A 21,518-nucleotide genomic window follows, 5' to 3' on the forward strand; every position below is an offset into this window, starting at 1 on the left:
ATCGGAAAATGTTTGTGTGTATCTGTGTGTCATTTCAACTCACAACTTACACAGACAACTTACAACTAACACAGACTTAGTTTCAACTGAAAGGTATAACGCTCCCATAAGCTGTAATTGAATTTTTAGTTGATCCGGCTTCCGGAGTTACGGCTTGAAGAGTGCGGTCACACAGTAAATTCCCATATGAACTGGTAACACCATAATGTCCGAATGATGTAACACACATCAAAAAGGGTACAACATTACTTAGAGACGGCGTCGGTGGTTGAGTGGTTAGCGTGACCGCCTCTCATTCCAGTTGGCCTGGGTTCAATTCCAGTCGAGGTCGTTGAGATTTTTCTGAGGTAAAAAAATCTGTGGTCACGTCTTCCTTCGGAAGGGAAGTAAAGCCCCCGGTCCATGAAATTGGTGGATCGATATCTAGCCCAGGTAGTGGAATCACCTCTCTGACGTCGGTAAAGAAGAAGTAGATCCAACTTCTATACTCTTACTAACAAAAATATCCTCCTCCCGTGATACTTGTGGAGTGCGCAGTAGTATATACGGCCTCTAGCAAAATTAAGTGTCGGACTAACCATTCCTACCCTTTCCTTCCGCGATCTACGTTCGGGCATGGCCGGCGCCGGTATTGATCAGAAACACTTTAGGATTACCAGGAGTTGCACATTGAAAGATGTTTCGCTACTCCCAAGCATAATTATCTACTGATTCCCTGTGCAACTTCAGCTACTCCCGATCGATAACGGAGTAGCAGCCAGGGGTGGTCGCACAAGCTCAAGCTCTAAAAGGGTACAACATTACATACATTTGCGGGTCTAGATCACTAATGATCAATTGAAGAAGGTTTGACCGCATTGGCCACCTTTAACAATTCTTGATACCCTAGGGGAACTCGTCAAGTTCCTAAGCCAATATCATACCTATTCCCAACGAATTTTTGACTGATTTCACAAACTTAATTTTAAATGAGAGGTGCAATTATCCTATTGGTTGCTATTAAATTTCATTCAGTTCTGACGTTTGGTTCCAGAGTTACAAGTTAATTAGTATTGTCTCATTGGAATTTCCCAAACAAACCGTTACAATCGTAATACCTCAGAGGCTAAAAATCTATTGAAATTATCACCAAATTATTTCGATTCGCAGGTCTTGTTCACTGATTGCCCATCAAACATTCTTTGAATATATTGTTCACTATCGACAATTCCGAAAGTCCTGGATTCCGGGCGTATTTCACAATTAAGGTCACATTGGTTCATCGGTGATGCCTGAGTCAATTTTCACAAACCAAGTCTCAAATGGAAGGCATAATATGCAGTTGAGTGTTGCATCGCTCCTCCCCCTTACCCTTACACTTCCCTCCTTCATCACTCCCCGCCCCTTGGACCACCCTCACACACGCATTTTCTTCATCCACCCCGTATACCGAAATAGGATGAAGGATTTCTGACGCATCCTCCATTCCCACCCTACCAACCCCCCCCCCCCCACTTCCAAACCCATTCCACCAACATTTCAAAATATAATCATATGAAGATAATGCCTGTCGTCCATTACACCGATTGCGTTTATGCCTAACGGAGTACACTCCAAAAAATTTGCTAAAAATGAAACAGAATTTTTTTTTGTTCCAGTTATCTACATTTTGGTAGGTAAGTGGTTAGTTATTTTTTAACCAACCCATGGTCGTCACCCAGAGTGGCTTTTGAAGTCAATCTACTCCTTTCTAACTCCTTTCACTTTAGGTCACTGACGGTGGTCGCCCTTTTCACTCTTACGTAACCCCACTAGGTAAGGTTATGGTGAGAGTAGGGCCCCCAGTATCTTAGTCAAAAATTGATCCCATACCGGAGTTCAAGGGCCACAAGACACAGTTTAACTCCGTGCCGAAGACTGGAGGGATAGAGAGACTAAAACGTGTTAGTCGCGAACTGAATACACTGTCCTTGCTGTCTATAGTGATTCTCTAGCAAAGCGGGATGCCTGTTTCTTCACTAATTGTGGATTTCAAATGGTAGCCTTGTCCTAAATCAACCCTTCATGGTTCGTTACATAGGATAACTAGCCATAGCGATTGGCTTTTCCTAGTTGCGCAAAAAGTATTGAAGATGAAATTTCCTTTCATCGACAATGGTTGGAATAGGAAAAATAATGTCCAGTTAAACGTACAGCAAATACAAATTTATTCCGCCGTCTATAGTAAGAAACAACTTGCATAGCATTGGTTCTAGTTCAAGAGGTGAACTAGATAGTGTTTACTCATAAATACAAGTTCTTTAATCAGATAAACGTTGCGCTAGATATCGTAACATATCGTAATCTTAAATCTACAAACTGAGATGTCTACAAAGGCAACTACGTTTTATGGGTATATTCTAACAATTGAATATTTGAGTGATGTGGATCGGCTAGTGAAAGCGGCAAACTCACTCATAGTAGTAGCATACATAGAGGCTAACACAATTCAAGTTGAGACCTGCCGAATTCCCTACCAAAAACATCGCAGAAGTACATTATTTCCGGATTGAAACAGCAAGTATGGACAGTACTCTGTAAATCATGGGTCTTAAGCCCTAGTACATCTATTGGAACTATTCGACAATTGTTAGATCTATAATGACATACAGTAGTCTTGTGTGGTGGTTCAAACGAGAAAAGTAAACCATCTTCAAAAGATGGCTGGCACATACCGTTTTCAGCTTGATGGGTATAGAACCAGTAACCCAATAGATCGTGCATAATGATCATACACGAATGTGGCACCAAGTGAGTATCTTAAACGTAATACTAGTTTTTTTTTCTTTGTTGAAGGACGGCTTCTGGTGCCTACTGTCCTGAAATGGAACAAGAGCAATCCTATTCGCTTAGTAGATACTGCACTGTAATCAATGCGAAAGCTTTTGCGATTCTATGTTGTATACAATCAGTACTACGACAGAGAGATAATTTATAGTGTTTCTGGCAGTCTTACGACACTAAAAGCACTTGGTTCAGCAGATTTACAGATACTACCGGCCTTTATGATTTCCCGGTATTTATAGTATTACTGGAATTTAAACCGGTGATGAATTGGTTAAAGCAGATCTTGCGAATGATTTCGTTGGTTCAGAATCAGCTCTACTATCGCAGAGCTATTCGATGAAGCAGCATATTCGATCTTGGGTTATATCCGAATCGAGGGACTGCCTCAAATGAAATAGGGACGTGTTCAACAAAGTTTGACAGATTCACTGGCACACGTCTGATTTGAGATAATCTGCTTGTATACAATAAAACCATTGAAAGCAAAACTCCGGAGATACTAACATGTTAAAAAGGGTTAAGTATTAGTATTCAGATAATTTTGATTTTTTTCTGCATAATTGTTTTGGGGTTTTTAGAAATCCACATACATTGCCCAATACCGATGCACTGTGGGCAAAAAGTAACCCCCAGGGGCACTTAATTAGTCGTTTCTGGATTCCTACCATAATTTATATATAAAAAGTTGAGGAATTTGATTAAGAATCAAACGCAACTGGTTTGGTCCACTTCACGCTTTAAGGATAAATTTCAAAATCGCAGTAGGCTAATGCATTGGAAGAATCTATAATTTTTTGGAATATGCAACTAAATAAACGAATGTAAACTGCATAAAACAATGAAGAAAGTCCACATGTACATCGTGGGTGGGGGTTGGGGTACAAAGATTGAGAACGCTTGTCCAAGGAGGGGGAGGAGGGGGTTAAAAACCAAGAAATTTCTGTCTACGTGGTAGTCAAATGACCCCATACTTCATTTGCTGGAAAAAATGAGTGATGAATACGCTACTAGGTAGGTGACATCGACGGCAGTGGTGGAATTTGCGGCGGTTTTTTTGGTGAACGTAACGTACGAAACGGCTATTGAATAAGTGCGTTAACGATGGACTACGGTTAAAAACCGACGTCGATCGTCTTCGGAAGAGTTTACCACCACAAACGCTATCGGTTCGCCTTCAGGTGTTTGCCAAACGGAATGAAATGCTTTCGATACCATGGCTAAATGACAAGGAACCAAGACACCGACTATTATCACTGTGGAGGAGGATCAGTCGAATGAGCTAAGCTCCACAGTAAACGATTTACGCGATACATCGACTTCCATCAGCGGAACAGAACGAAAATGTTCCGTACGTCAAAAGGATTCTTGAAATTGATGTTTCATGGGAACGTCTGCAAAAGAACTGCATGTAACTAATTTTCACGTTCTGTTGATGTGTTGTACCGGCGACACGGAAGGTTGACGGATCGTGTGAATGACACTTTAATCGTCAAGGAGAACGAAACAGGGTGAACAATAGTTTCCTCTGGGAAGATCACAGCGGTGACTTACAGGTTCGCTTGAGGGGTGTAAGTCGATCCGACGATTAGTCGCACCGTCGCTAGAAAGGTTCACATAAAAGATCCTTGCTCACCTCCGTAGCAGGGGAACGCGACCATAGTTGTCCTGGCCGATGTGAAGGAGTCGTGCACCTTTCCGCCAGCACCAGCAGATCGACGAGCAGCGTACTTAGCTGCAAGTGGGTAGAAGTGAATATAGCGGTGAAATTAATTTGTTTTTGTTTACTGTAATTGTTGTCCGAATGTCTTGGTACAAGAACCTGAGCCGCCCTGCCATCAACGGTCTACTGCAGGGGTTGTAATTCTCTCTCACTCACGCGAGAAGTAGCTTATCCGATGTCCAACTTTTCCGAGATAAGATGAGTCGCAAAATTCTCTGTCTCCACAAATAGCGTGAGAATGATTTTCCGGATAAAATTTATTTGACTTTTTCCTTCTCACCGGAGAAGGTGATAAAATTTTAATTTCGTGGAAATCAATAAAAACTTCAAAAAATACACTTAATTACAAAGAAAAGCGGCAAAGAAGTATGATGGACTTGTTTTATCGTGTTTTGGAATAACGACAGCAAAGCAGGGAACGCCAAAAGGATACCGTGATAAACTCATTCACTCATTCTCCGGCTGTTTTATTTATCCGGAGAAATAACACGTTGTATTTATCCGGAGAAGTTGTGTGAGTGCCAATAACTTTTCGTGTGAAAATGTGAGTTTTTATTGTCGCAGTAGCAAACTATCCGGGCGCATTTACTCATATGAGCGATAAATGTAATGCCTGGTCTACTGACACTAAGAGCAGGTAAAACATATAACTAAAGTAGGCAACTTACATTACCTAGATCACTGATTGTATAACATTACCTATTTAGAAAGGCGTAAATCACGGAGGAACTGGTAAGAATTCAGCGTAAAATTTAAATCTGTTCCTGTTCCTGTAGCCAAACCGATTTGCACAAACCTAACCTTAAATGAAAGGTTAGTATTTCCATAATCCTCTGTATGCACGAATTTGATTCTAATTCCGCGGTTATACGTTGATTAATGTGACCAGATATGTAGTTCTCATATTAACTAATCCCACCATGATATCCCCATTGCCCTGCTTCTTCCTGCCGGGTGTTCCAGAAGCTTCGGTAAAGTGGATAAAATTCTGCAAAAGGTTACATTCGTTTTTCGGATATGGTTACGCATAGTTACGTCACATATTGCCGTAGAAACCGGTTATGATATCAAAATAACTCCAAACCTTGTAACGTAAGCATCAAAATGCTTTTTGTATTGGGAGTCAGGCTTGTTGGTGGACTAAAAGTATATGTGGCTGCATAAGACTGGAGGTCTTGTGGCCTTATCTTTTGTGGCTGCCCCAATTTGCTTTAAATTTTCCATTTTGTCCCAAAATTTGCACCATTTTGTAGGGTTCTGTGGTCTCTCAAAAGTCCATGTTACTATAATCGCAAGAACAACTGCCAAGTCTATTCCACAATTTGCATAAGATATCTACTTTTAAGCCATAATAGTTTGCTTTTGTGCCCTCCATTCATTTTTATAAACATTTAACTGAGCACAACCATTTTTTAACAAAACCAATACATATGTTTGTGAGAATCGAATGGTAATTCATCGCCTTGGCTTCTGGTGCCCTTGTGAAAGATATAACCTCGCTAGATGTTTAATAATTTCACCCAACCCAATGAAGTTGGATCGATTTGCAGTCTACGACAAAGCTGTAAACAATGGAACAATCTTACAGATTCTCATTTTCAGTTGTAATCTTTTAGACACATTGTCAACCTGAATCCGAGAATAGGGGCTGACATCCTGAATTCGATACAATTTCGATCAAAATTCCACGAGGTTTATCAAATCATTTGCTGAGATAGGCTTCGTTCTTATTGAACAGAGTGTACTGGCTACCAATAGATGGATTTAAGAAAATCATTATCCGAAAAAGTCGGAATATAAAATCTTACTCGCTGAATTTAGATGCCGCCAGAGTGATAATGTTCAAGACCGAGATGCAGCCGTCTATCATGGTATTCTGGCGAAGTAGTAGTACCAATGCCCTTCCCGATTCAATTTACGCGAGCAAGCTACAACTGAAGAGGAATCGCTGAAAATCTGAAAACAAGCACCAACACAAAATAAAACAACCGCATTTGCTTTTGATGTAATCGCTAGTATTTATTAAATATCTTCAATGTTTTTAAAATAGTATATTTTCCATATATAATAATTCCTTGAATAACACATTAGTGTGTAGATAGCATTTTTAGCATTTCTCTCAATCATTAACAGCACATTTCAATTACATTATAACTTCATCGTACCGATTAGCTAGCCATCTAGGGTGTACCTACAGCAAAAAAATACCATCCTACAAATTGCTTTCCGCCCCAGACTAATCATCATACATTTCACACCTCACCTGCCAACATTGGCTGAATCATTTAATTAGACTTTTTATTTGAGTAATTGCATTATACTGTGAACAAAAATCAATCCCTACTACAGCGGGAATGCCGGTTACGTGTAGATACGCTGGTAAAATCAACTAGCTGACTGGCCTGACTGTCTGACTGACTGATTACAGTGAATCCCGCTCGCGTCTCAAGATCCGCGTCTTGCGCGCTAATTTATGACGATCAACCTCAAGAGTCGATCGGAGCGGCTTCTGTTGCTACTGTTATTAACTCATGTAGTACCTAAGTATGTAAGTAACGACGAGTGGGTTTTATGGACAACATGATTCGCCTTGTAGCGTTGCTTGCTAGGTTAGGTTTTTATTTGCTCTCTTCTTTTTTTGGTATTATTACTACTCTGTTCGGTTCATCGGTAAAACTATCTAATTTAGTTTTTGGTGTGATGTACAAACGATGTGGCGGCATGCAGCGCACGGCACGTGCTCAGATCCGAAGGTTTTTTTCAATTGTTAAATTAATCCATATTCAGCCATCCGAAGCAGCAATAGTTTGATCCCATCAGACCGAAACTATTTTTTTTTTTGTTCAATTTGGACATCGGAAGTCCTCCTATTTTCTATGATCATTTTCGTAAGAACGGAATTCATTTTTACATTTGACTGAGCTTGAAGCGTCTTAGAGGAAATTACCAATTAATAAAATCGTACGAAAGACGAATCTGCATTCGTCATTCTCATAAACGTTACTTTTTTCAAATCTGATCGTAGAAATGTTCTTGAAATATAAGGTCCTTAAACTTACTTAATATACAGTAAATGATTTTGAAGATATCTAAATTTTTCCAAATGCTTGGACCGAGCAACTGATTCTTAACATTTTTCCCTGTATCTTGAAGTGACGCAGAACAAGCAAACCGAGATCGGATCTGGACACTTTCCGCTGTGCACACGCCTCTGTTTCAAAGAGAACCTAAAGGCACTTTTACTGATTTACGGCTAGCTTTCACAATGATAACATCGCCGGCCCTAACGGAAAGAAGACACTTGAGTTCGCGTGATCTTCTACACGCCGTGATATTGTTCTATTTACGCGTATGTTATGTTTTTAGCTCGTACAGGCTACTACAAAAATGTATGTACTTCTCTTCGTTGAGTGAAAAAGTCTCTTCGTTTTTCATTTGCTTGGTTGTGGAAGGAAAAGTATTTCAAGCGTAGGTTTTTCTCAGTTCGGTTTCGAAACACGGCTCTGTTCGTGATGTAAAAATCGTATCAAGTAGCTATAAGCATGTGATGATGTTTAGTTGTAACATAGGTAATATATAAGCTGTGTAGAAGGGGATGGAATAAAAGAAAAGTCATGATCGATAATATGATAACAATGATAAACAGAACAGTTAACAGAATTAGGTTTAGTTCAACTGAATACAATGAAGTTGTTCGATTCTTGATCTAGATTTTGCGAATTTTCTACTCATAAGACTCTATTTTATAAATCTATTCTCCTACCTCATAATTTCAAATCAAGCAGCACAGTGTATTTTTGTAGTTTCGTTGATTGCGATAGTGTTTGGCGGAAGTTTGCTGTAATCTCTGTGGTGTAAGAACAATAATTAGCATCAGAATCTTTATTTTGAATCCTACTTGGAATAAGTGTCGAAATCAGGTACTGATACCGAATCATCCCTAAACTAAGATCCAAATTCGGACTCCGAAGTGAAATCAGAATCAGACTAAATCTCCGAATCTAACTCAGTTCCATAACTAATTTACTCTAATATCAACTCATATAAATCCACTGATTTGTTAAACAAAAGTGTTTTCCAAAAAAAAATCTATCTGGCAAGCAATTTGCAGCTGCACAGAAGAAAGTGAAATGTAGCTGCCCAAAAAATGACAAGCCATCCGATTAAATATCTTCTTACTGCTAACAAGGGTCCGAAGAGTCACTGATTCAAAGATGTAAAGACAAAAAATTAGTGGAAACTACAGCCAAAATCTATTCATTTGCTTCATAGATCTGAAGATGCAAAAAACCACAGTCAAAAATCTAAAGACTCGACGATACAAAGATTCAAAAATACCAAGCTTGAATCAAAAGACCCACAAATCTAAAAAACAATCCTATGTTTCAAAGTCCTAAAATATGCAAAATTTAACAATAAAAACCCATTAAAAACGAAAATTTAAAACTTAAATGATGAAACATTCAAAAATTGGGAGATCTAAAAACACAAAGATTTGAGCATTCATAGATCCAATACAGCAAGGATCGCATGTTTTGAACATCAAATGCTTCAAACACACAAAAAAAATAAAACTGTCAAACTCTAAAGATCCCAACATTAAAAGATCTCAAAATAAAGATTCCAGGATCTTAAGATTCTAATAACCCAAAATTTCAGGAATTCAAGAGTCCAAGATTTCAAAAATCCAAGAACACAAGAATCCAACAATCGAAGAATTTTAAAAGGAAGAATTCAAGATTTCAAGGTTAAAAGATCATCCAGCTTTAAAAAATTCAGAGATTCCAAGATTCCAAGATTCCAAGATTCCAAGATTCCAAGATTCCAAGATTCCAAGATTCCAAGGTTCCAAGGTTCCAAGGTTCCAAGGTTCCAAGGTTCCAAGGTTCCAAGGTTCCAAGGTTCCAAGGTTCCAAGGTTCCAAGGTTCCAAGGTTCCAAGGTTCCAAGGTTCCAAGGTTCCAAGGTTCCAAGGTTCCAAGGTTCCAAGGTTCCAAGATTCCAAGATTCCAAGATTCCAAGATTCCAAGATTTCAAGATTCCAAGATTCCAAGATTCCAAGATTCCAAGATTCCAAGATTCCAAGATTCCAAGATTCCAAGATTCAAAGATTCAAAGATTCAAAGATTCAAAGATTCAAAGATTCACAGATTCAAAGATTTAGGAATTCGAAAATTTAGGAATTCAAAGATTTTTGAATTCGAAGATTTAGGGATTTGAAGGTCTAGGGACTCGAAGATTTAGGGATTCGAAGATTTAGCGATTTTAAGACCTAGGGATTCGAAAATTTAGGGGTTTGAAGAATTGCGAATTCGAAGATTTAAGGATTCGAGGATTTGGGAACTCGAAGATTTAGGGATTCGAAATTTAGGGATTCGAAGATTTAGGGATTCGAAGATTTAGGAATTCAAAAATTTAGGGATTCGAAATTTTAGCGATTGAAGACCTAATGATTCGAAAGTTTGAGAGTTTGAAGAATTAGGGATTTGAGGAATTAAGCACTCGATTTAGACTTAGGGATTCGAGGATTTAGGAATTCGGAAATTAAGGAATTCAAAGATTTAGGAATTCAAAGATATAGAAATTCAAAGATTTAGGAATTCAAAGATTTAGGAATTCAAAGATTTAGGGATTCAAAGGTTTTAGGAATTCGAAGATCTGGGAATCCGAAAATTTAAGGATTCGAAAGTTTAGGAATTCGAAGATTTAGAGATTCAAAGATTTAGAGATTCGAAGATTTAAGAATCCGAAGATTTAGGAATTCAAAAATTTAGGGATTCGAAGATTTAGCGACTGAATACCTAGGGATTCGAAAATTTATAGGTTTGAAGAATAAGGAATTCGAGGATTTAAGGACCCGAAGATTTAGGGATTAGAAGATTTATGAATTCGAAGATTTAGGAATTCAAAGATTTAAGAATTCAAAGATTTAGGAATTCAAAGGTCTAGGAATTCGAAAATTTAAGGATTCGAAGATTCTATGTTAGGGATTCGAAGATTTAGGGATTTGACGGTTTAGGGACTCGAACATTTAGGGCTTCGAAGATTTAGTGATTTGAAGAACTAGGGATTCAAAAATTTAAAGGTTTGAAGAATTATGGATTCGAAGATTTAGGGATTCGAAGATTCAGGGATAAGAAGATTTGGGGACTCGAAAATTTAGGGATTTGAAGGTTTAGGGACTCGAAAATTTAGGAGTTTGAAGAATTGCGGATTCGAGGTTTTGGGTGTTCAAGGATTTTGGAACTCGAAGATTTAGGGATTCGAAGATTTTGGGATTCGAAGAACTAGGGATTCGAAAATTTAGGGGTTTGAAGAATTACGGATTCGAAGATTGAAGGATTCAAAGATTTGGGGATTCGAAGATATCAGGATTCAAAGATTTTGCGATTCGAAGATCTAGGGATTCGAAGAATTAAAGATTCGAAGATAGCAGAATTCAAAAATATTCGAGATTCGAATATTTAGGTATTCGAAGATTTCAAAATTTCAGCATTGCAAATTTTCAAGATTCCAAAATTCTAAATTTTCAAAATTTCTAAGTTTCCAGACTACCGGATTTTCAGATATCTAGATTCCCGAACTTCCAGATTTCCAGTTTGCCAGAATTCCAAATTTCTAAAATTCTATAGTTCCGGATCTCCAGATTTTCAGATATACCGATTTCCAGATTTCCATGTTTTCAAATTTCTAGGTTTCCAAATTTCAAAATTTCAAGATATCAATATTTTAAAATTACAGTATTTCAAGTTTTCAGAATTTCAAAATTTCAAGGTTCAAAATTTCAAGATTCCAAAATTCAAATTCATTTCAACATAAACAGCTCTTGACATTAATTTATTATTTCGCTGTACTCTTCAATATTCTGAGAGTTTTCCTTGTTTGAGGTATTCCGTCAATTTAAGTAATTCACTTAAAGTGCATTTTCAAATCAATCGGAAGATGATTGAAAAAATACTAACACTCTCTCATCCAATATGCGTTTTTGTAGGATAACCTTTATTTGAAAAAAAAAATACTTCGCAAACTACACCAGGTAATAGTTAGGCGTGTTTGAATGAAACCAAAAATAACGATGACTTGTTCAAACTTATGCAACTTCATTCGAACCACACAGAAATTCCTTAAACGCAAATGTCAGTAATTCCCATTTTGTTTTAGCTAATATTTAAATATTTTATTATTTTTTTTTATTAGGTATACTTTTATTACACAACATGTTGTAATTATTAAATCATATTTCATATTTGCAAACTTCCGCCAACACAGGAATAACCATTTCCTAAAACTACAGTATTGTTCATTCTCACATCATTCAACCCGTGGAAATCGTTATTCTCTGCCTCTATTACTCAAAACAAGCCAAATGTTAATAAACGAAGATTGAATTTGAAAGAAAACAAAAAGAATATCCTGCACTATGTAGCCATAAAACGAATCAATAAGTATAAAATAATTTAATAGTAAATAATAACCTAGCTGCTATTCTACTAATGGGGCTCTGTTCTCACAGTCACGTCACATAGTAACTAGAAGAAAATTTCCTTCCGGTCACTAGGTAACGTGACTGTGAGTATAGGGCCCATGATATTCGAATCGTTACAAAACTCTTGTAAGATCTATACAGTTTATTTGAAAAGGTACATTAACCATCCGGAAGTCTCGTAACGCGTGTTCACCACGTTCAAAATTTCTAGCGAAATAGCTTTAGAGCATTAAACAGTAGAGACTTCCGGAGTGTTAAATGAGAAATCCGACTGATTACTAAACACTTAAAGTTTCTTTTGTCCTTTTAAAAAATTAAAAAACAGTTCATCTGATTCAAGAAATCCGTCCGAATAGGTTCATTTCCAACACTACGAAATGTACCTTCATAATAAACTGCATCACTTCCTCTTGTTTTGTTTCTCCTTCAACCGATTCATCTGCTGCCGCTCATGAAAGGGCCCAGGATCTCTAGCCGCAAATCTTCGCAGCGTACAATTTAATCGCACGTGGCCTAACTCTCCCCCCGTAGGGGTCCTATCACAAATTACGCACCATGTGCCAAACAACTCGTGATCGTCTTCAGCTATCTTCGCAAAATCCTAGCAAATCTGCCAGGTGTCTAATCGGTTGCATTTTTCTTGTTTCGTAACTAACACCAATTGTGTTATTGTAAGACTTAGTTATGTCAACTTTTCGAACCGATCGAGACCAATTTTCTTTATTTGCCACAGCAGACTCGCTGCGCGATGATCTCAATGATAGCAATGATGATGATGATGATGCTGATAATGATGATGACAGAAATGTGCAAAACAAAAACAAACCGAAACAAACAGTTAATAAGGATGAAACAACAATTGATCGAATAGTCGCAGAGAGTTAAAAACAACGCAACGCAACACAACTCAGGTTATGTCTGACTTTTGCACCTCATCGTATTTCTTGTCGGCTTCCTCAGCCATGAAGCGGGCTTCCTTCAGCTGGTTTTCGAGGGCGTCCATGCGTTCCTCATCGGCGAGGGAACGGTTCTCGAGAATCTTGCGCGCACTGTTTTACATTTATTCACCGTTTCATTTTGCGTAAAGGGTTAAATTTGACAGATGAAATAGAAACAAAGAAAATCATTTGTTAAACGATGCAGAGTCTTTTTGCTGAAAATTGATGGGTTATTATTATTCGGGGGGGCTGTCGGTGTGACTCGGCCGCGGAACGACGGTACAGCAAATTGATCCTCTATAAAGTGCTGAAAACCCTATCGACCCTAACTGTTCGAACGGTGGGGCGGTTCCCCCGCGTTCGCCTGACTAACCAAAAAAAAAATGTTTACAAATTCAAAATGACGCAGTGTACCTCTTCGTATTTTTTGTCTGCTTCCTCTGCTATTAGTTTTGCCTGGGATAGTTGTGCTTCCAGTATCGCTACCCTGTCGTCTTCCATGTTTGTACGATTTTCAAGTGCTTTTCTAATCCTGCGAACACACACCGTTTGAGAAGGTGGTGAGGTTGAGGGAAAGAAATGTTGGTGTTAAATGACGTTTTTTCTGGTTGATAAAGTTCCGTGTCTGAAAATAGTGAATTAACCTGGAAAAGCTGGCTTGGAACTAGGATAATATTTAGTATGGAACACTGTTTTCATAACGTAATATATTTTTCAAACATTCTTTTGACGAAGAACTACGTCTTTGTTTGCGAAACGGACGCACACTTTGCAAAATCAACAAAAATGTAGTTCAAAGTGGTTAGGTTTTGAATATGAAGGTATATTTCAGTCAATCCACAATAAATTTCCTTAATCTCATATCGCTCAAAAAAATCTAAGAAAAGATTCCATAAAGCATTGAAAGTTTGAATAATTAAAAGCATAATCCATGCCACACATTTTCATATTGAAGGTCGTGCATTTCAAATCCTGGACGACAGATCTAGGACTTCCATGTTCCTGATTGGCTGAAACACTTAAATGACCCGGTTTTGCTGTTTATACAGTACATATATAGATGCCCGCTCCGACTACCAGGTCAGCAGCTATTGAGTTTGGATAGTGAAAGGTACAGGCAAGAGCCTAGAGCGGTGTTCAATGCGAGAAGGGAGCAGCTAAATAGCAGATTGAACAGAGAAGTTCCTAGTAGCGACATTATCGATACCCGAATATTTTTCCAAGAAATTCGAAAAACGCACCAGAGTGAATCTAAGCGCTGCAAACCTAATTTCCAACAGCAAATTTACGAGGTATTTGCACGTTACTGTAAATTGAATGCTCGCTTCTACCACCTCTCGAATACAATTCAGTGCAATTAGGTTTGGGAGTACCGGTTTTACCGTTACCGAAAACAGGTAAAACCGTTCAAATATCCTATACCGAAATACCGGTTTTATAAGAATGAAAAACCGGTATTTTCGGTAATTTGTTAGAAAGAACTATTTAATAAAAGGTTTTTATTGTTGCTCAGCTATAAAACTCTTTAAAAGCTTTTTACTTGCTAGTGTTTTCAAATTAGGTCCCATGCACAGTTAGTGTTTTAGGACTCTTTAATAATGATATTACCAGGGGAATAGTGCTTAAAAAATCCCACATGTCAAATAAAACTTATCAAACTATGGAGGAACAAGAAAATCTGCAAGACAAAATCAATCAACTCCATATTCTCACATACTCCATTTTGTATTCAATTTATTCACCCTACTGCAAATTTATAACGCACAGACCTATCATAGAACTCTGACAATAGATTCTACGGTTTTCATCAGCAATACTGCCTCGGAGTACGTTCAAATGAAATTAAAAGAAGATTGTTACAAAGCACTGGTTTCCAAGACAAGGCGGAATTTATACTCAAGCTGTTTCATAAATTGAGTATGAGTGTTCGAATGGCACTTTTGGATACCAGTGAGAAATCTGACCTTGATCAACCTGTCGTAAGCGTTCTCGTTTTCGACAGGCTGAAACCCGTTCCAATTCCTGGTGAACATCACCTTCGTGTCCGAGTATTTGGATAACCAGAAAACAGTAACTTAAGGTATGATTTTCCATGCATTTGTTTTTCAAATCTCGGAACGCCGACTGCATCTAGCCAACCAGTGTGCTTTTTGGACTAATAAGCGACGATACTTTGCATACTACGATGCAGAAACCAGATGCTGCCATTTTTTATTTTGATTATAGAGGTTTTTACCTTAGGGTCGTACGGCTCTCTTTTCGAGTTAGAAAAATATCTGGAAAAATTTCTAACCCTATTTGCGGAATTGAGAATCGAACCGAGGTGAACAGCGTACAAGGCAATCGATTCACTAATTACGCTATTCCCGCCCCTGGACTTTAGAAATGATTCACAGTACCATAAGAGTAATCAAATCAACATTCATAAAGCTTTTTCGATATTGAAGCACTTTGAAAGCAAATCATGTTCTTTGTTAATTGATCAAATGCTCAATGTGCTTTGTATGTTGAGCGATTATTTTATTAACACAGCTTGTAATTTTTTTAAATACTTGTTTTACCGGTTTTTTCCATTTCCAATACCGAAAATACCGGGTTTTTTAATCCTCCGGTTTTCCCAACCCTAAGTGCAATGCACTCCACTGCGACAGTATGCATTCGTACAGTTTGTCTGCTCTCCTTTCCGTTGCACATTAAGACTCCTTCCTCTCTTGTACATTTTCGCTTCTTGCTGACTAAAATGTACAAGCGCCAACAAATTACAAATCGTGCCATTCGAAAAGATTCATGCGCTTACCAAATACAAGATAGCTAGGTACTAAGCCAGTGTTCGTTTTTTCATATATAAAGATTTAACAGCAAACTGAATACAGACGTAACTCTGGCCACAAACTAATTGTGTCGGTACACAGCGTATAATGAGAATCAAACCGAATCTCGCTTACGGGTTATTCTTTTGCAAATCGTACGGATTTTGGGAAAAACAAATGTTGATATCCTTAAGCCTTAAAAAAATGTTTGTCATGCCTAAATAATTTATTTTTGGATTTCGCCGAAAAAAAATTGTTTTTCTCGAAAATATAGACATTTTAATTTCACAGAATTTCCTCAAATCTTCTGTTACTTAAAATTAGTTATCTCCAGATATATTGATAGGATGATTTTTTTTCTTTTGTGCGTAATTTCATTAGCTTTAAAAATGCATTGAAACCCAAATTTTTATTGCTGAAATTTTCAAACGTGCCACTCAAATTAGGTGAAACCACAATTTCGATGGAAGATTAAATTTTTTGATAGCGAAATGAAATCTAGATGGGTCTCGCGAGATATTTTTGACCATTATATTGAAGATTGAAGTTTTTAAGCCGATTATTTTCAAAAAAATACTCCGGCGACCTAATTGACCGATGTTAACTAACTAACCAGCAATGCCATTGTCGTAAGACACAGATTTTTTCTTATCCGAAAAGTTAACATTTTTTTACTAACTGTTTATAATAAAATGACATAAAAAGGTGTTCCTGATCTCTTTGCTGGCCGAAAACAAAATTCTGCTTTTAGTACCTAACAAAATGCCGCCGAATTTCGAACAACGGATCGAAAGTGTAAACACTATGCGGTGCCGTGACCCCGCCTGGACCAACATGTCTGTAGCAGCTTTTGTCGCATATTCAAACGATAATGAATGAAAGCGCGGCAAGCAAGCGTGATAAACATTTATTCAGCCTGTAACTCTGAAATCAAAGCGGTGTTGGTCCATGAGGGATCGCGGCAACGCAAACTATTTACGTGGCGTTCGACGTGTAAAAACTTAGTTACAAATAGAGGGCCATTTTTTCCTCGACGGCATGTTGTTAGATACTAACAGTAATAAATGTGTTTTTCGACCAAAAAAGATAACTCTTTTTTGTTTAAAAATAATCCAATTTGGATCGGAAAAAAAATCACGAAAAATCTGTGTCTTACAACAGTTATTTTAATTATTTGCTTTATATGAAACCGTTTTTTCTTGTAAACGAACGTGCTATTTGAAGATTTTTTATGATGATTTTTACTCATGAACATAATAAAAATGGAGGCCATCGCCAGAGATTTCTGATGCTAGTAACGAAAGATGAATGTTCGGAAAAATTAAATAACTTTCAATCTAACATATGCGCCACATTTTGGATAAAACGATTGTATAGATGAGAAAATCAAGAACAACATAACATTTCTTAAATGGATTTCTCAAATGGATTCAGATTAGTCAAAAAAGAATGATCAAGCTTTTCAAGGACATAAAGTGAAAATTCTAAATCATTCTGTAGCTTAAATGCTTCACAATTAAGTACAAGCTCGTAATTAGTTTCAAAAAATTACGTCGCACAATAAAATGGAAGTTTAAGTTATTAACACTAAACTTCTTATATCACCTTGCCAGCAGATATTTTGTAACGTTAAAAGTTTTGTATAGTACCAAAAATAACGGTACTTATTTCTATTCAGTACCGCAAAAAGGAGTATATTTGATCACCGAGGTAACTTCGATCATATGAGACTTGTTTCAGAAACTTTACGATAAAATGTTTCCTTCTAATAAAATAATCGAAACACAAGAATCAAGTCGTTTCCTAACATGTTCAGAATCATTTGCCAACGATTACTTTGCCATTTAGTAGTTTCTTAGGAACATTAACTTATATTGAAAATGACTCAACTGTCTTGTATCTTTTCTATCAGTTCTAGCAATCCCTTGTACACTCGTAAAATCAAGCCACTATAACCAAACTGATCAGTTTTAGAAACCGTAAATATTTTTATCAAATAATCAGCAATGAAAATCAGATATTTTTGTGGTTAACTACTTATTTTCAACTGGCTATTTCCTGAGAAAGCTCGGTAAAAGTACTTTTTATTCTTCCAGACCATTTTGTTTTCTTTTAGGATGTAACAATTTGTTTTCTTTTGGGACGTAACAATATTAGGGTTGCAATTGCCTGGAGGTACGTAATTTGCACAACGTCTCCAACCTCTTGTCGATAAAATAATTTTGCTAATCTACACATCTAACATTTGTTTCCTTAACCAATGGCTGTAAGGAAGTGGTGATACAGCAAGCATGGGTCCTGAGGAAAGGCTTCTGAATTTTGTATCTCCAAACCAGGCCAAACTAAAATTCTCATAAATATGATATGTTTTATCCGATTTCAGCACTTCGATTCCCAAGAATTCGAGTTGTCGGAAGCCTGTTCCAATACTGGGTTACTATTTGTAAGTTTCGATGTAATACTGGCAAAATGGGTGTCAACGTTCTTGGTACTGCCTCAGAGGGCTACACCTGCAGAGTTATGGGACCATTTGATGATGTTTACCCCGAAACGGTCGTATCGGAGCTTCCCTTGGGTCCGTAGGTGACCGTTCCTAGGTCAAATCGTCATATGATCCTTAAAACAGACTTTTGAGAAAAATAAAAATATTTTGAAAAGGTTTTATTAAAATTTACAAATTGTATCCCAATATTGGAACATCTCCTAACAAATCCGAATTATCGGGAACAAACTGCAATCCCTTTTTTCACAGATTCTAAAATGAACGAATTCCCAAATCCAAAAAATCGAAATATACAAATAGTTGTCTGTTAAAGGTTTTTTTTGGGCAGACAACGTTTAATTATGAAATATTAACATCCGATTCAGCAAACGATGGAGCTGAGCAGTATGGAACACGGAAATGGATATCGTTACGTTTACAGCGTAACATAAAATATTCGGACTTGAAAACTCCAAAAGGCACGTTCATTTCTATTCCTAATTACAACTTAGTTCAACCTAAAGGATTGTAACTAGTCAGGCTTCTGAGACCTCTTGCCTCTCTGAGGGTTGATGATTGAACGAATTGTCCCAAAACTGTTAAACGCTTAAGAAAACACAAAATCTTACAATTGAGGGAATAAACAATTTCGATCAATTTAAATCCTTTTTCTAGGGAACGAACAGCATGTCAAATCTCGCCTTGAGCACGAGAAAACTTGTTGAAACTTAAAATTGTATGCTTGACTTCTAAACCGAGAACTGCAAGATCTCGATTAAAGTTGCACAAAAATTTGAAACAAAGAATATAGTAAGTAAAATTTGCAAAAATGTTACCTTAGTCGGAATCATGTGTAACATAAGATACGGGAGTGTTTCTTATCGCAATATTTTGATACAAACCACAGTGTTCCATACTACAATATTACCTTCTTACCAACCAACTTTCCAGATAATCACGAACAACTTTTAAACGATTGCCCAGATCTCGACGAATGCCAAAGAAACGACACCAACTCGCCCAAAAATGCACCGCACATTAGCGCGGTACGAATTCGAGCAGACTCGTCATCCATTCGCCATTGCATTCATCCAGTCCGAGTAATCGTAAGCGAGTACACTCGCATCGCAGTAGGCATTTTAACTGGCGTCACATTTGCTGCACACAATTTCTCCGCTCACACCCCACAATCACAGTGGAGAGATGGCGAAGGGCCACCCGACCCCGGAGGTACGCGTTTCGAGAGGAACCCCGTCCCCACTTACCGTTCGCTCTCGTCAGCAGCCGCCGAAGCCTCTGACAGTTTCGCTGTGGCGGAAGCCAGACGTTCTTCCGAACGTTCCAGATCTTCCTCCAACAGCTGAATACGACGGTTCAGGGCGGCTACTTCCGACTCGGCCTGCAATGGAAAGAAGAGGAAAAGAAAATTGATTAGTTTTGAAACGTTTCGTTCGTAATACTGGAAAAAATGGGACTGATAAATATTTAAAATAATACGATTACGAAGACTATTCATGATGCCGTTACAAGTACAATAATTAACTGAAACGACTGTTCGTTTAACCCCGCTCCAATGTCCACTATTCAATTACGAACCAATTAACGCGGATATCAATTTTCCACCAGAAGCCCATCAAAATCGAACAGTAATCCCTCTTTAAACCTTCCATTGGCGGCAGCCATGAACGGTCTCACAGTTCGCTTAATATTGTTGTAATACAACCCGCGGTCATCGAGGGACAGTTACCATGAGCCGATACTGCACACACCACGTAGGTACAGCAGATCACAATTCGCTGATGAAGCAAGGCAAGTTTAATGCTAAACAAATAAGCCATGCGCTGAAAGTAAATGGACCTCTCGGGAACACACGTTTAGCGCTACAGAGAAGCAGAAATGGCCAGATGGGAAAAAAGGTGTGTTGTTGCATAATCCGATGCATATCACATGTACGCTCCTCGCATTCGAATATACAGCAATCGACTGCTCACAGGCATGGGTGGTCGTCCCCTGGTTCGGTCCGGGAGCCGTGAAATATTTTCGAAAGGGCGTCATCGCCGGATTGATCCCGGGAGGTTCGCAGAAGCGAACGAATAAAGCAAGTACCTATACGATCGATGAATGACAGCCGAGAGTCGTCCAGTAACGGGGTCGAGAAGCGACCATGCATGTATGCGGGGTATAATGGGATGCGATGGAGTAGACGACGATGCGTTCCGGTCGAATGAGCCGATTCAAATTTGAATGCAACAAAAGCAAAAAGGTGAATGGAAATGGACTGCCGTTCGTCGAAATGATGTCTGACGGGAACTAAGTGTATTTAGATATTTTTGATCACATTTCCGGTATTTTGTGTTGAATGCTTTAAAGAGTGGTAAATACTTTTACATGTATTATGCTTCATAGCAGAGACAAGCGGATTCAACGTTGTAAAAGGTGTGTTCAACTATTCACACGTTTATTATATAGAATCAACTAAACCACTTTCGACAGTTCGTTTCAAATTGAGAATGTGAATTAAAAAAATACACGTTTAATACTTCAATGATAGTATTTTTTTATCAAACTCTTCTAAAAAGAACTTACAGTACAACACAGAAAAAACAGTTTTTATTTTTTTTAAATCGTTTTTGACACGGCTCGTTGTGTGAGTTTCACTTGGCGCTCTGCATAGCTATCACGAATGAACTTTATCATTGTCGCATTCCGTATATGATGAAACTGAATATAAGAAACAACTGTTTCGTTGCTACACATTTTCTCAACGCCACGTCAAGAATCGATTATTGAATTTCATTTTGTGCGAATCAGCAAGAAACAACCATTAGTCGATAGTTGAGGCTTACATTTGATAAACAAACTTATATTTAAGAACATTTATACATAGGCAAAACAATTTGAATCTTCCCAGAAGATATAGCAAAAACGAGTCATTTGAAACTGTACAATGGTCAATCTAATATCGAGACATGCTTTCTACGATGTGCCTTCGCCATTCCCAAAATTCATGTCTTTTGGAACGAATATGACATTCTGCATAATGACAAGATGGAAAATCTGACCAGAAGATCATTGTGGCTTCGAGTCATAGGTAGACGTCGTTTTGGTAAACAATGCATGATATGTATTTCGCTTTTTATCGAAGGTGTTGTAATGACGGGTGGCAAAACCTTGCCGTAACTACAAATAGCTTGCCAGACTATAGCTTCCTTACCAAATTGTTCGACTTGAATGGATGTGTCAGACTAGCTCTATAATTGCCTTGCAGGCCCTGTATA

The 21,518-nt window shown here is 37.8% G+C and overlaps 1 protein-coding gene across 32 annotated transcripts in view; it reads right to left on the minus strand.

Annotated features, from left to right (window-relative positions):
- Nucleotides 1-21,518, minus strand: part of LOC131684033 (tropomyosin-2) — a 155,935-nt gene that overhangs the window by 51,931 nt on the left and 82,486 nt on the right. For 20 of the 32 annotated variants that reach the window (XM_058966538.1, XM_058966522.1, XM_058966518.1 and 17 more), the window contains 2 exons: nt 19,506-19,639; nt 12,942-13,059 (listed from right to left, as the gene is read on the minus strand). In XM_058966538.1, the coding sequence (XP_058822521.1) occupies nt 12,942-13,059; nt 19,506-19,639 (252 nt within the window). Of the gene's footprint in view, nt 1-12,941; nt 13,060-13,362; nt 13,481-19,505; nt 19,640-21,518 lie in introns of all 32 variants that reach the window. The other 12 variants (XM_058966536.1, XM_058966514.1, XM_058966507.1 and 9 more) reach the window with 1 other exon arrangement.

The sequence above is a fragment of the Topomyia yanbarensis genome, chromosome 2, assembly GCF_030247195.1.
Source record: "Topomyia yanbarensis strain Yona2022 chromosome 2, ASM3024719v1, whole genome shotgun sequence".
NCBI lineage: Eukaryota > Metazoa > Arthropoda > Insecta > Diptera > Culicidae > Topomyia > Topomyia yanbarensis.